Source organism: Rhinolophus hipposideros (genome assembly GCF_964194185.1).
Source record: "Rhinolophus hipposideros genome assembly, chromosome: 5".
NCBI classification, from domain to species: Eukaryota; Metazoa; Chordata; class Mammalia; order Chiroptera; family Rhinolophidae; genus Rhinolophus; species Rhinolophus hipposideros.
This window is the reverse complement of record NC_138051.1, coordinates 10747830-10764605: the sequence shown is the minus strand read 5'-3', so window position 1 is coordinate 10764605 and position 16776 is coordinate 10747830. Positions and strand designations below refer to the sequence as shown.

The following is a 16776-nucleotide window of genomic DNA, read 5'->3' as shown; positions in this document are numbered from 1 at the left end:
GTGATTTCAATTTATGTATATAGGTGTAGATTCTTTTTTCCATATGTGAAAGTCTCCCCTTTTCATTTACTTTGCCATGAACATTTTTTTCTTCAACATCAAATAATCTGTAGTAGGATCTTTAATGACTTTAATACTAGATCATATAATATGGTCTGTTGAACTGTTCTCTTACTTGAATATGTAGTCTTTTTAATTGTTTTTGTTTCTACATTTAGTCAATTCTTTTTGTGCCCTGACTAAGACTGATGACTAGATTCCTGTGATGTTCTAACTTTGCATCTCTTTCTGTGTTTTTATGAGTGTTTTAATGTGCTAGTAAAATAATCAGGCATAACTAGCTGGCTACCACATTAGCTGTATTTTTCCTAACAGATTTCTCTACAATGTAGTAAGAGTCGTAGTGTTACAGGAAAAAAGCGTTCTTGCCTTCACATAGGAAATAATTCAAATGTGAGCCAATATAGTTTAAAGGAAAAGTAAGTTTATTCAGCAGAGAGTAAGTAAGAAAAGGGTGATCTCTCAGACAGAGTGGTGGTCTCTAATCGCTAGTGGAAGAGAGATCCCCTCCATCCCAGGCTGGGGTTTATGTGTGTTTTTTGCTTCCATGGAAAATTCATTGCTATGGGAGGAAAGGAGGCTAGAAGAACAGTCAGCTTTATCTTTAATTTCAGTAAGATGCAAGAACAGGGGCAAGTTTGTCTTTAACTCTTGCAAAGCACAACCTGTGTTTTCTTTCCGGGGGCTTAACTACAGGTATGGTCATGATGGAGTCTCTAGTCGTTCCATAGTTTGCTCTGTGTCACTGATTAGCAAGTGCGTGAGCTCTGTGTCGTGGAGCATGCAGGCAGCAGCCTTGGGAATCCGACCTCTTAGTTCCTTCTGCAAAAGCAGTCCTCCTGCCTCTTCCCTATAGTAATAGTAGTCAGTAACCTAGACTGAAAAGTGAGGAGCATACTTATTTCATGTGTATGTAGTTATTACGTCTGTAGCTTTTTCAAGGAAGAGCATTTGGTTATTGGAAGGTCATTGGGACATGGAAAGGAGTGGCTTTAGAAGAATGTTGTAGACCAACTTTAAAAGTTTACGAGGTGAGTTGATAAGGAAACACAGGCAGTAAGCATTTATTCAACATTTTTTTGATCATTCTCTATTTGCGAAGCCAAGCGCGAGCTTATAGACTACTCTTTAAAGTACTACCTAGTCTTTTTTCCTCTTTTGGTATTTAGCACATGTGAACCATGTCTTTTTTCTCCTCAGTGATGGTAAGCACTGTGATAGTAGGCCCTGTATGTTTGTTTTTGTAACAGTACTAACCATGGTGCTGTGTCTACAAGCAGCACCAACAAATATCTGTTAACTGTAAAAACATCTAAGGGTTTGACAGTGAAAGAAAAGACCAAGCGAGATACCGCAGGATGCAGCAGGATGAGTTATCACTGTGTTTTATTTTAAAATAAGAAACATTTAATATATGGTGATGGAAGGAGAACTGACTGTGGGTGGTGAACACACAATGTGACACATAGGTGATGCGTTACAGAATTGTACACCCGAAATCTATGTATCTTTACTAACAATTGTCACCCCAATTAAATTTAATTTAAAAAAATAAGAAACACCTGATTTGAAAGAGGCAGAGAAAGGAGACACTTGTGAGTTCAGCATGCCTACTGTGTCTTGTGCTGGTAGATTTAGACATGAAGATATACACAGTTTGCTCTCTGTAATCGTACTGGAGAATCATATTTGAGAAAGACGAGGAATGTCTCTAAATAAAGACTGAATGAGTCAAGAACACAGGTATAGAGAAAGGTTAGCTTTGGAACAGGGGAGGAAGTCTTTTCTTCTAAAACTGAAGAAAAAAACAGCAGGAAGATGATTTAAGGTACAGAAAATTTTTGAGATAGCAAGAAGGGTGTGTGTGTGTGTTTGTGTGTGTACGCACACGCGCAAGCACGTGTAAGTCTAAAGAAAAGATATGAACTCTAGAACAGTGCTTAACAAACTTCAGTGTGTATATGAATTGCCTCAGGATCTTGTTAAAATACAGACCTGATTCAGTTTGTCTAGATGGGATTCTGAGTCTACATGTCAAGTAAACTAAATGTTGTTGATGCTGCTGATTCGTAAACCACATTTTGAGAGCAGAGCTCTAATATTAGACTTCCGTATTCTGGTCAACTAAAGGCAAGCTGAGAATGAAAATAGAGGATCCAGGATTTGAAGAATGTGGGAAAGATTTAGAATACTCGCCATGACATTATAACAGCTGTCAGAGGGGTAGTAGATTGGGGGAGAAGGGATATCACTTTGTGAGGAATGTAAATGTCTAACTATTACATTGTTTTGTACACCTGAAACTAATAAAAAAAAGGAATACTCAGTATGACAATTTTAAAGGTAATAGAAAATCTGAATTCATTATTAAGTTGCACAAATGTATTTGATGTGAACTTAACCCTAAAAAGTGAGATTTTCCTTGGGATTGTTTCCAGTACGTAGTATTTAATTTTCTTTTTCTTTTTTTTTTATTGGGGAATATTGGGGAACAGTGTGTTTCTCCAGGGCCCATCAGCTCCAAGTCATTGTCCTTCAATCTAGTTGTGGAGGGTGCAGCTCAGCTCCAAGTCCAGTCACCATTTTTAATTTTTAGTTGCAGGGGGCGCAGCCCACCATCCCATGCAGGAATTGAACCAGCAACCTTGTTGAGAGCTTGCATTCTAACTAACTGAGCCATCCTGCCTCCCCTCTGGCAGCTCAGGGGCAGCTTGTTGTCTTCAATCTAGTTGTGGAGGACACAGCTCACTGGCCCATGTGGGAATTGAACCAGCAATCCTGTTGTTCAGAGCTCACGCTCTAACCAACTGAGCTATCCGGCTGCCCCTAATTTTTGTTTAAAATATGATTGGAGCTTCTGAATAAAAAAAACCCTTAGTTTTAAAGCATGTCAAAGTCATGAACAACTCTAAAAGCATATCTAATATCAGTGTAGATGTTGGGTTGTTTCCAATAAGTAATCATTAATTTTCTTTTTAAAATTTTATTAGATAACCTAAAGAATGTGAAAAACTTTTATTTTTAATGCTTTTCAGAATCATGAGCAACCTAAAAGCATATCTCTTCTCAGTGTAGATGATCTATTTAAAAACTTAAAAATAATTTTTACATTTTTAATGAACCTTAAAAGCATATTAAGTAAAACAATATATATTATATTGATTTTTCCATCTTAAAAAAAGGCTATAACAATTCCCTTGATAAATGCACAAAGCCTACTCATTACCTTGTATACATATTTTTATTTTCCTGTAACTTTTGTTTTACCTACGGCAGTGTTACCTATATCTATTAAATACAACTTTTGTTTTCTCACAGACACAGAAAAAACGAAGTCATCAAACTAGAGCTATCTCTATCTTTTCATTCTCTTCATGAGTACACATTTCTTATCTTTTTTATAATGATTTAAGTGACACAATAAACATGTATTTAAGATCATCCAAAGGCATTTATATATCCTTCAATCTGTTTATTTGATGACTGTTCTATAATGTGTAATAGACGGGTAAATTAAAAACATATTTGGTGACCAGTGATTTGCATTTTTATCTTAATTAGAAATTGAGATCTCAAGATTTTTCATTAATTCCATTTTACATTAGTCGGAAATTTTAAAGTTAACTAAGAGTCTGAAAATTACAATGTAAACTAATATATTAAGCATTATAAGAGTTGTGGCATTGTAAGACTTTATCCTTTTGATAAAGATATTATCTATTATAAAATTTAATTGAACACATGATTTTACAATTTTATATTTTGAAAAGGAGTGTGTTAAATGTGTTTAATTTGTGAAACCAGTATAGGAAGACATTGAAGTTAATTAGGCTTTTCCTGAGAAGGTAAGTTGAAGTTTGTACAATTACATTGTACTAATACTAAAAACTATTAAATATTGTTTTGTTTAGCTTTGAAAACCACCAATTTTCTGAGTTTGTCTAATTTATAATTAAGTTATAAATCTTTATAATCTTTACCATCTTTAGCTTTAGAATTCTACAGTAATGTTAATTTGCAGTTACTCAATCATTTAGAGAAATTGAAGAAAGCTGACAGTTGAATGTTAGGGGTTTTGTTTCCTTTCATCTTTGGTATAGAAATTTGATTTTGTAGATATTGACAGGTATTGGGCCCATAAGTAAACATGAAAATACATTTAAGTTTTAGATGGAAGAAATGGGCTCTGTTTATTACAGTAAAGGAGTTTATATCAGTATGGTTAAAAACAAACATAAACGGAACACACCAATAAGGAAACAAGATTCCAGATTCCCTGACCAGGGATGCTGTCATCTAGCAGAAATCACCAAATAAATCATAAAATCAAAACTCATTTCCACCACTGCTGCCATCTATGTGCAAACCATGTGCTCAGTCAAAATCGGAACCAGATACAGGCTTTGCCCAGAGTCAGACTCACCGTAAGGGCCATATTGTTCATTCAGTTATATGAGGAAGATTAACTGAAGACTCAAGGCAAGGGTCCAACTCTCAGAAAAGGTGCACTTTCAAGTCATGTGTTTGATTCTCATGTTAGGACCCAGAAGGACGGTCAGTATATTAGTGAAATCTCTAGAAATAACATCAAACAAGGAGTCAGAAACGTTTGATTTGTTATTTTGTTAATTTGTAAGAAAGTCAGCTAATATGCTAAATCAAGAACTGAGAACCAGAACTGAGAAAAAAGAAAAAATATATTGCAGATTGGACATAGTAAGTCTTGTTTGCACATTTTATGGATAAACTGGTTAGCTGACAGCTACAAAGCATTCAGTCTGGGTGCTTTGCCTTTGTGTAGGAAGCCTAAGGATATCAAAGAAAACATTTCAGTTGTTTTAAAATAATATTTTAACAGGATCAAATATATGGTAATGGAAAGAGAACTGACTCTGGGTGGTGAACACACAATGTGAGATATAGATGATGTATTACAGAATTGTACACCTGAAATCTATGTAATTTTACTAACCATTGTCACCCCAATAAACTTTTAAGTTAAAAACATACATATATTTAGCTATATGATGTATGTGACAGTCTTTCTAAGGTCTACCCATCTCCTATTAGCACTAAACCAGGTAGGTACCATTTCGCTCACTGAAATTTCTTTATCAATAGTAAAAAACAAAATTTTGGAAGCAACCCAAATAAATGTTCCATAATAGGAGAATGGCATATCTAGTCAGTAGAATATTATACTGCCTTTAAAATAGTTTACATCCTTAGACCTAAGAATTCCATGTGATACACAAGAATCTGTGCATAACCGTATTCACTACAAGATTGTAATAGTGAAAAGTTATGACAAAGGAAATGTCCATCAGTAGGGAACTATGAGTCCAACCATTAAAAAGAACAAGCAGATATGTATGGATTAACATGGAAGGATGTCTACAATATGCTGAATACGTACTATGTGCCAGAGCATTATGTCATCTATTTTTATCTTTGAAAGTAGCTTATTGAAGAATATTTATATATAGAAAAAGACGAGTTACCAGAGTTTCAATTGGATTCTAGTGAAATGGGGTACCAAAGAAGAATTTCGTTTTATATATTATTTAGTTCTATATTGTTTTTTGGGTTTTTTTTACAATAAGTAGTTACTGCTTCTGTAATTAAATTTCAGCACTTATGAGAGGTTTTAACAACATGGGAAATACTTTTATTGTAATGTTAACTGCAAAAATGGCATATAAAACTTTACACACAGTATCACAACTATGTTTTCTTAAAGTGTACATAGAAAGTGATTTGAAAAAAAACAACACACAAAGATGTTCCAAAAAGTGACTTTGGGTAATTGGAATAAGCTTTTTTTGTTTGTTTGTTTTTAAAGATTGTATTGGGGAAGGGGAACAGGACTTTATTGGGAACAGTGTGTACTTCCAGGACTTTTTGTTGACCTTTCAATCTTAGTTGTGGAGGGCACAGCTTAGCTCCAGGTCCAGGTCCAGTTGCCATTGTTAGTTGCAGGGAGCGGAGCCCACCATCCCTTGTGGGAGTGGAACCGGCAGCCTTGTGGTTGAGAGCCCACTTGCCCATGTGGGAATCGAACCGGCAGACTTCGGTGTTAGGAGCACAGAGCTCCAACCGCCTGAGCCACCGAGCCGGCCCTGGAATAAGCTTTTTAATGACCACCATATAGGAGCAAGATTGGAGTCTAGATAAAACCAGAATGAATTTGTAGAAGGTAAAAGGCTCCAAAAACTGGAGATCAAGGTATTTTGTACAGGTTCAATAAAGGTAGGAGTGTAGGTGGTTTCTGAGAGCATTAGCTATTAAAAGGTCCCTTCCTCATAATTTGCTACTAACTCTACCAAAATACAATTAAATTATTTTTGTCTTCTTAGACTCCTTGACAAAAGCTGAAATGAAATGCTCTAGGTAAAAGAATCTTTTTATGAAAATTATACAAGGAATCAAATACAAAGATTAAGGGATAATAAAAAGCAAGATTAAAATAGTAGATAAGACTATATGAATTTCAAATCATTGCTAATATTAAGTGTCAAACTTATCTAACATTTTCATTTACTATAACTCTAAGGAATTAAATGAATTAAATTTTTAGATATTAACTTCAAAGACCAAAATCTCAGTCTCTGTGTTTCTAAGATTCACAAGGTGCTCTAAACAGACTGCTTCATATTTTGTAAATTGAATTCATAACTCTTTCAAAATATATCTGTGCTTGTCTCTTTTATTCGAACTCACTTTTCTTTCCCTTATTCATTGAATAAAGGTTAAGCTTATCCTGATGAAAAATCATTTGATTACTTTTAAGAGAGACCAAAAAGGCCACTCATATTAATAATAATTGGTGTGTCCTATAGTCTGGTTTCAAATACTTGCAGAATATTCTATAGCAAAATTTAATCTCTGACTGACTTCTCCTAGATTCTTGAAACACATACACACACATTCTCCAATACTACCACCGCTCCCTTCTTAATCCCCTTCACCACTAGTTGTTTCTGGCATACAGACTAATGTTCTGTTCTCTAAACAGAAATTAACTACATAGTAATCTAATATAAAATGTATTCCATACTGGAGAATTATTTCTGGCTTACTCACTATTTTAACTGTTAGTATGTCTTTAAATGTATCTAATCAGAAGTTGATTGTAATTGGTTTCATTTTTATTCCATCGTGTCCTTCTAATACTGACTGTATAATCAGTCTGCAATTATAATATTAGATTTTGAGAAAGTAAAATCATGCTTTTTCATCTGGGGCATTCTTTTTTTCCTCATCAGTATTTTCTGTGTTAATTTGTGAAGAAGTTAACAGATTTAACACAAAATGTGATAAAGAATAACAAGTTCCCTAAGGTATACTTGGTAGTTTATAGGCTTTTAATTGTCAAGTAGCTAAAAAGTTTTCAAGTAGACATCGCTTTAATTTTATTGTATTTCAGTGCGGTTTGATAATTGGCAAATTTTGCAAAGAAGCATTAGTGAGAAGGCTTATAGTTCATTATATGCCTTAATTTAATTGCGTCTGTAAGCTCTAAATAAATATATAGACAGTAAGTATAATTTCTTGTCTGTTCACTGAATTTTTAAAATCTTCTATGGCCGTGTTGAATGTGAAGTGATCCAGGACAAATGAGGTTGTTACTAATGAAGAATTATGAATACTTGAATTATGCTCTCATTTAGTTGTTTAACTGTCATTAGATAGAACTTGAAATTTCTATGCTGGCACTTTTGTACCTTAAGGATCAAAAGGGGGTATATGAAAAAAGAACTGGAAACTATAAAGTACTCTCTATACATAAAGTGCTGTGTACTTTGTTTTAACTAAAAGACCTATCATAGGAAAATATTTTAAGGGAACCGTTACCATATATACATTTACATTTGGGCTGCAGATTATGAATAATAAATCTGCTTCAGATTTACTACTATTCAGAAGAATAGTAGAGTAAGATGCTTTTTGGTTCAGTGACCAACAAGTAGGATGCTTGTTGGTTCAGTGACCAAAAATGGATACTTCACTTGACATTTATTGTCTAATGCTGAAACACAGCTGGCAACTGGCATAGGGTGATGGGCTATGCTGCTTAACCAAAATGTTCTTTTCTCTATTAAAGTTGTCGTTTCACTCTTTCTCTTATTTTTATTCTTTCCTTCCTAGCTGCCAGATGTGTTACTGTAGGAAGGCAAAGTACAGAAAAGATTTGGGGTGAAGTAGTAAGAAAGAGGGAAAAAATGGTATTTCTATCATAGAATGGAAAATACTGTTAGTGCACTATGCTGTATGTGGATGTTTATTTGTATCATTATATATTTGAAAAATTTAAGTTTTTTCTTTGAATTTCATAATTGGGTCTAAATTATTCTCTCATTTATTACAAGTAGACAGCACACACATGCTAACTTATTGTTCTGTTCTATAGTTTTCAGCATACGATTTCATCCCATCTCCAAAATTAAAGCCCTCCCAAGGAATGCCAGTCAATGACGATTTATGTTTTAGCAGAAAAAAAGTGTCAAGAAACTTATTTCAGAATAGTCGGGATTTTAACTCAGATTCTCTTCCAGTATGTGCTGCTGGTAAGTAACTGGTGCAGGTAATGGACATGTTGGAATAAGTTAAAGATTTCTCTAAACTTCTTAGTTCATTGGAGGGCTCATAGAACTTAGAATCTAGTAAACAATTCAGATTCAATAAATATTTGTGAAAGATCTGATAAAAATGGATACTTTGGCATATATTGTGTCATAAGACCCTAGAAGGGCTTCTCACGAAAACCCTTTAAGTCCTAATGTAAGTCAGTATTTGCTTGTTCAAAAACCTGTATTTCCCTTCTAGGTATCAGGAACTTTGCTAAGTACTGGGGATGTAGCAGTCAACAAAAGAGGGAAAACTTTCTGCCTAATAGATGTTGCATTCTATTTGGGGCAAATCAGACATTAAATAAATGCAAAAAAAAAAAAAAAAGTAGGTTAGATGGTGATAAATGCTATGGAGAAAAATAAAACAGAGAAGAAGAATATGGAGGGAGGGCTATTTTAGATGATATGGTGAAAGAAGGCCATATTCAGAAAGGAATATTTGAAGCAAACCACAAAGATATCAAGAGAGAAGAGCAAATAATTCCAGGAAGAAGCAACAGTAAGTGCAGTGTATGGGACATGTTTGAGAAAGATCAACGAGGCTAGTAACTCTGGAATGAAATGAGTAAGGGGAAGAGAAGGAGAAAATGAAATTAAAGAGATATGAGGAGTCTTTTATTTATAAGTCTTCGTGGGCTATTGAATGAACTTTGGCTTTTACTCTGAGTGAAGAACACCTTGAGAAAAGAAATAACATCATTTACCTTATGTTTTCCAGGCTTGTCTTGGATGTTACATTTAAAGTAGACTTTAGGTGGGCAAGAGTGGAAACAGGGAGTCTGTTGTAATAATCCAGGCTAGAGTTAATGGAGGCTGTGACCAGGTAGCGGTGAATGTAGTGAAAAGTGTGTGGGTTCTGATTGTATGTCATAGGTAGAGTTCATATGATTTGTTGATATGATTGGGGCGGGGGGAGAGAGAGAAAGAGAAGAATGCTTTAGGGCTTTTTGGCCAGAGCAACTGGAAAGATGTTTGATTGCTAAACACACGTTACAGAAAGTAAATATTACGGTAATTCAGAGGACATGGTCATTGTCATGGGCCATATCAGTTAGAAAAGGTGTTGAAGAGAAGATAGTAATTGAACTGCATCTTTTTTGGATGTATATGGTACTTGTACAAGTAGTTAGAGGGGAGATAGGAGGCAAGCAAAAGCTTGCATCAGGAATGGCCTTGAGATAGTCTGGGAGCTTTGTAAAGACTAGATTCTTTTTTTTTTTTTTTTTTTTTTTATATTTTATTTATTTTTTTGTTTTTTGTTGAGAGCCCACTGGCCCATGTGGGAATCGAACCCGCAGCCTTCGGAGTTAGGAGCACGGAGCTCTAACCCCCTGCGCCACCGGGCCAGCCCCAAGACTAGATTCATTTTAGATGGCCAAAGATAAATTGGGATATGGGGAACCCCTATGTGATGGGCTTAAAAAGTTCAGCTCATACTTATAAGCTATAGGGAGCTAATGGAAATTTTTTCATTGAGGAAATTTTTCATTGAGTTTGTCATGGATGTTAACATTTATTTAATATCCAAATGATGTCAGTTACTGGAATTTGGCTATGAGTTTGGACACAATGTTTAGAAAACATTGTTAACCTTAGGAGAACTTATAGATATTTATGAAGTAATATTCCATAATATTTTTATATAAAAACAAAGTTTTGTAATGATTGTGTAGGTTAATGTTTATTTAATAAATAAATGCAAGAGAAAAATAAGTGACATACTCATGCCATTGGTACTCCATACCATTACTTTGCATTTTTATAAGGCTCGTGTTTTCTGTACCACTGAGCAGCTCTTAACCTAGTAGTACACATTTTAAATAACTGTGTGATAAGACAACATATAACCTAATGCTAGATTGGATGATACAGATTGTAAGTGCTATAGGTGTTTGAGGAAGGAAAAGACCATAGGTATTGAAGTGGTTTACAAAAACTCGAGGAAAGAGGTTGGACTTGAGCTGGACTTTAAAAAAGGGAAGGCAGTGAGGCAAGGACTATTGCAGGTAGGGAGAAAGTATACCCAAAGCATAGAGGTGAGAATTAACTTAGAAGATGTCCAGAACATGAAGAATAAAAGGGCTTGAAATCATAGGGGAAGAATTTTAAAAATCATAGAATTTCAGAACTACAAGGGATCAACTCATTTTATAGATGAATAAACTGAATGCCAGAGAGGTCATTCTTACCTTCTTTCATTCAGGTTTATTCTCCTGCCCAGGAATAACCTTAACCAGCCACAGGAGAGGGACAGCAATCTGGGAAATACAGCTGGATAAGCTATGTGAATGCTGTGTTACATGTCAGGAAAGAAGCTAGAAGCATTCTACAGTAGAACTTTCTGTGTAGCGTGTATACGATAAACACTAGGAAGAAGGAACAGCAGGTCTGGAGAACATTCCATGGGAAGAGAAGGGAGTGTGTGGGGGAAAAACTGCCTTTGTCTGTATTTGTCAATATACTTTTCTGTGTACCTTACCAGCCTATTTTCTGTCCTTGAACACCTGTCACTAATCAGATCTGCCAGTAGCAAAAGTTTTATCCCTTTCATGCCTGCCTGGCTCACTGTCCATATACTTCTACATTTATTCCTACACAAATGACTCCAACATTTATGAAATTAGATGTGTTCGTGAAATAAAGCTAACTTTCACTTTTATGCTTTTCTCCTTCTTCCTTCCAAAGGCACTACTGGGACTCATCAGACAAATCTTTCTGGGAAATGTGGACACCTTGGATTTTCACAGATACGTGGTAAAACTGGAAGTGTGGATTCTGACTTACAGTACCTGGGGACAACCAACAGTCATCAAGATAAAGGTTTAAATTCCACATTTATGTGGATACAAATGATTTATAAATACTATGTGGAGTTTCCAAATCTAGCTTATGTGTTATTTTGTGTAATTATATTTGTCACAAAAAGACGTGTTATATTTTCAGTAAAAATTTTTAATAATTTTTTATAACTGTTAACACTAAAATGTAACATTTTGTAATCTTGATATAAATATGACTGATTAAAATTAGAGTTTAGAAACTCATGGTGGAGATGAACATCATCCATTAAGGAGTACTGTGTTAGCAGAAGACAATTATTTTCCGTAACAGTTTTAAACTTTAAGGCTATTTAGAATTTATTATGTCCTCTGTTAGGAACCATAACTTCCTGACTAGCTATCTTTTCAGATATCTTATACGTCCATAAGATACAGAAGAAAAGGAAGGGTTTGAGCCTGTCAGACGTGAATTTTGGATTTGAAGAGATTTCTTAATTTTCCATGCTAATTAATAGCTTTATCAATTATTATTTAGAGGTAGAATTAAATGAAATATTTCTAGAGATATTTTAGTTTTTGTTATATATCCTTTACTAAAATTTTTTGAGTGATGAGAGATGTACTTCTATCAGTGTTTGTTGATAAAAAAAGTAATGCTTTTGTGAGGCAAAACTATTACATTGTTTTGTACACCTGAAACTTAAAAAAAAAAAAAAAAGCAATGCTCATTTGAAATTAGTAAAGATTATTTAGTAAATACCGCACTTATATTTTAGTCACCCTTTCCTCCATCTACACCGAAGGGCCACAGGATGCCATAAAGTTTTTCTTTGTGGTGTTGTTCCCAGTAAAATAATCCATCTTTCTTAATGATACAGGTATTTTCTAACTCTTGATTAGTTATCTTTGGGACTCATAACTAGGAGAAGCAGAGAGGACTCTGTGCTTAGCTGTTCCTATTTACGATGTCACTGAATGATTACTTTACCTTTGAAGACTATCTTCACTCTCGGGTAAATCAGATCTTTGTAGCTTTGTAGTGCATCTGGTTTTCTACAACCTCAGAATACCTGTTAGAGCAGCTACTGAAGGGATATCATGTTCTTCTAAAGTCAATATTTAATTTAACAGTAGGTTATACATTAAAAATTCTGTCAGGACCACCAGCTCAGCTAACATTCTCCAGGGGTTTCTGAAGGACCTGGGGTATGAATGCCAGATGCCAAATCATCTAGAAGTTCCCATCCCAGTTTTAACTGCTTCAGTGATCCACACCAAATGTTGCAAATGTTGGTATATTTTATTGTATTCCATTGGTTCTATTTATATGGATAAAAAGATCGGATATTTGATTTCTTTGTAAGGAATATTTTTAAATTTCTTAATAAAAGGAATGTCTATTGAGACACTGACATGGAAACATCCTAATCTATTAATAGAATACTGACATTGAAATCAGGAAACTGAAAGTTTCCATTCTGTATGTAATTTGTGACCACTGTAGTCTATTTTCCACCCATGAAAGATTTAGGTAGAAGTAGAGGTTCTAACCATGTCAGATATGAATTAAAAGGAAATGATATATAATATACATAGTTGGTTAAGTCTTCTGAAGAATATTGTATTTGTTAGGGATACATAAGCTAGGTCTTTTGTCGTGGAAAGTCTTCAAAAAAAGTATTGAAGGAAAATTTAAGGGAACCCCTGAAAGGTTACAAGAGACTTTTATATATTAGTTGTGTCCCAAAAAGGGAAGGTCAATAAAAGGCAAGAAAAAAGTAATAGAGAAAAAACGCAATTCATAGGAAGCACAAAATAAGATAGTAGAATTAAAACCATATCAGTAGTTATCGTAAGTATAAATGGACCGAACTTACCATTTAAATAACAGATGATCAGATGTTTTTTTTAAATTTAAGTGCTATTTTTAAGAGTCAGACCTAAAATACATCAAAACAGAGTGAGAGAAACTAAAGCATGGAAAACATACGGCAATCCCTCATATCCATGCTTTTGATTTCTGCAGTTTCAGTTACCTCCCCTTGGATCCCTCCCCAAGGATCAAGTCAACCTTGATCCGGAAATACTAAATGGAAAATTCCAGAAATAATAAGTTTTCAAATAGGTGCCATTCTGAGTATCGTGATGAAATCTCAAGCTGTCTCACTTGTCCCATCCAGGACTGTGAATCATCCCTTTGTATCCACACTGCATAAACACTGCATAAACTACCCACCCATTGGTCACTTAGTAGCCATCTTGGTTATCAGATCGACTGTTGAGGTATTGCAGTGTTTGTGTTCAAGTACCTCTTATTTTACTCAATACTAGCCCCAAAGCGCAAGAGTAGTGATGCTAGCAATTTGGATATTCCATAGAGAAGCTGTGCAGTGCTTCCTTTAAGTGAAAAGTTGAGCACAATATAATAAGATCTTTTGAAAGAGAGAGACCACATTCATGTAACTTTCATTACAGTACATAGTTATAAACATCCTACTTTATTAGTTATTGTTGTTAATCTCTTACTGTGCTTAATTTATAAATTAAACTAGATCTTGTTAATGTATGTGTAGGAAAAAACGTAGTATATGCAGGGTTCAGTACTATTTGTGGTTTCAGGCATCCGCTGGGGGTCTTGGAACATATCCCCCGGGATAAGAGGGTAACTACTGTACTCGGCAACTATCAAAGCAGGTATAAAAATATTGATGTTAAGGAAAATATGCCTACTAAAGCTAAAAATATTGTTAGGGCTAAAGGGGTCATTGTAATGAAAAGTGAATAATTCACTAAGAAGATGAGACTTTTCTAAAATATGTGTACATATATGAGTGTGTATAAATATATATGTGTGTGTGTGCATGTGTGTGTAATTTGACAAAATTACGAGGAGAAAGTTAACAAATCTACAGATGTTAGTAGAAAATTGTAATAAGATAAATAAGTTTGGGATTACATGATACAGAATATTTGAATAATGCAATTAATATGTTTGTAAAAGTTGTCTCAGAAATAGAAAAACTGAATAGACCTATAATGATTAAAGGAATTTTAGATTTATGATTTTACCCACAAAAACAAATAAAAAGTCCTAGGCCAGATGGTTTTCTTAGCGTCCTGTCAAAACTTTAGGGCAGGGGCCGGCCTGGTGGCTCAGGTAGTTAGAGCTCCGTGCTCCTAACTCCGAAGGCTGCCGGTTCGATTCCCACATGGGCCAGTGGGCTCTCAACCACGAGGTTGCCAGTTCAATTCCTCGAATCCCGCAAGGGATGGTGAGCAGCGCCCCCTGCAACTAAGATTGAACGTGGCACCTTGAGCTGAGCTGCCGCTGAGCTGCTGGATGGCTCAGTTGGTTGGAGTGCATCTTCTCAACCACAAGGTTGCCAATTCGATTCCTCAACTCCCACAAGGGATGGTGGGCTGCTCCCCCTGCAACTACCAATGGCAACTGGACCTGGAGCTGAGCTGCGCCCCCCACAACTAAGACTGAAAGAACAACTTGAAGCTGAACGGCACCCTCCACAACTAAGATTGAAAGGACAACAACTTGACTTGGAAAAAAAGTCCTGGAAGTACACACTGTTCCCCAATAAAGTCCTGTTCTCCTTCCCCAATAAAATCTTTAAAAAAAACAAAAAACAACTTTAGAGCAGCGGTAAATCTTATCTTATACAGAGTAAGAGAATTAAGAAAAAAATAAGCCTCCTTAATTCATTTTATTAAATGAATATAACCGTAATACCATGACCAGATATAGTCAATAAATAAAGAAAAATAAATGGTGGTGGCCGGTTAGCTCAATTGGTTAGAGCGTGGTGCTAATAACACCAAAGTTGCCGGTTTGATCCCTGCATGGGCCACTGTGAGCTGCGCCCTCCTTAAAAAGAAGAAAAATAAATGAGTCTAGTCTCACTTTTATGAAAGAGTCCTAAAGTATTAGCAAACCATATCTAGCAATGTGTTCTTAAAATTCGTATGTTATATATTACATCTAAGTAGGAGTTTTCCAGAAAAACCTGTTTTAACCTTATCAGATACATAGGAGAAAAGTTATATAATTATGTCAATAGATGTAGTAAAACTGATTGAAAAAAATTCAAAATCCATGCATAATTACAAACTCAAAACAACCCAAGAATAACTTCCTTAACCTGATTAATGATATCTATTCATACCTATACCAAATATACTTAGTGGTAAAATCTTAGAATTCACTTTAAAGTCATGAACAAGACACAGATCCTCACTGTTACCACTGCTATTGAGTATTTACATACTAACTCCTCTTTTATTGAGAACCAGACACTGTTCTAGAATCTAAAGATCAAAATCTAGTAGAGGAGAAGAAGCTAACCAATAAATGAGCAGTAAGAATGGAAATAAGTGCTGTGAAGAAAAATTAATATAAGGGGACAGAATGTGACAGGGAAGGCATTTCTGAAGTGATGGCATTTAAACAGAAACCTGAATGAAGTGAAACGGTGAGCCACGTGAATATCTGGAGAAAGAACATTCCAGGCAGAGAGAACGACACAGTACAAATGCTCCTAGGTAGGACCATATTTGGCTTTGGAGAGGAATAGCAAGGTAGTCAGAGGAATGACTGAAGGGGAGAATAATTACAGGATATACCATGTGGCTTTGTAGGGCATGGTGAGGATCGAGGATTTCATTCTAGTGGGATAGGAAGTCTTTGGCTGTGTTTGAGGAGAGAAATAGTGTGATCTGACTGCCTTTTAAAAGGATCAGACTTGCTATATAGAGAACAGGCTTGGAGGAGTGGGGTGGGGTACAAAGCAAACCGGTTAGGAAGTTATGGCAGAAGTAGTAAAAGGGAGAGATGACATGGCTTGGATTAGAGAGAGCAATGAAAGTGATGAAAAGTGGTTGAATTCTGATATACAGCGTAGCCGAAAAGTTTGGAAACATAGTTAACATTATGTTACATGTATATTAATGTATCATGAAGAAGCCATTTATTCTGTATTCACCTAAGTTTCCAGACTTAGTAATCACCCTGTATTGCTAATGAGATTTGCTAATTGGATTAGGTATGAATTTTAAGAGAAGAGAGGAGTCAAGGATAAGTCTAATGCTGGTGGCCTGAGCAACTTGTAGAGCAGAGCTGCCATTTACCAAGAAGAGGAAGATTAGGAGAAGAGCAGATTTGATTGGGAAATCAGGTTTTGTTTTGGACATGTAAAGTTTGGGATATCTGTCTCTTTGGAGAAGATGTCAAGTGGCATTTTGATGTTGGGTCTGGAGTTTAAGGGAAAAATCAGTCCTAAAAATTTGGGAGTCATTGT

At 35.3% G+C, this 16776-nt stretch overlaps 1 protein-coding gene across 2 annotated transcripts in view; it reads left to right on the top strand.

Annotated features, from left to right (window-relative positions):
* The window catches only part of TOGARAM1 (TOG array regulator of axonemal microtubules 1), a 68716-nt gene that overhangs the window by 6750 nt on the left and 45190 nt on the right, over nt 1–16776 (top strand). For both annotated transcript variants that reach the window (XM_081049924.1, XM_081049923.1), the window contains exons 2-3: nt 8471–8627; nt 11376–11510. In XM_081049924.1, coding sequence (XP_080906050.1) covers nt 8471–8627; nt 11376–11510 — 292 coding nt within the window. The remainder of the gene's footprint in view (nt 1–8470; nt 8628–11375; nt 11511–16776) is intronic.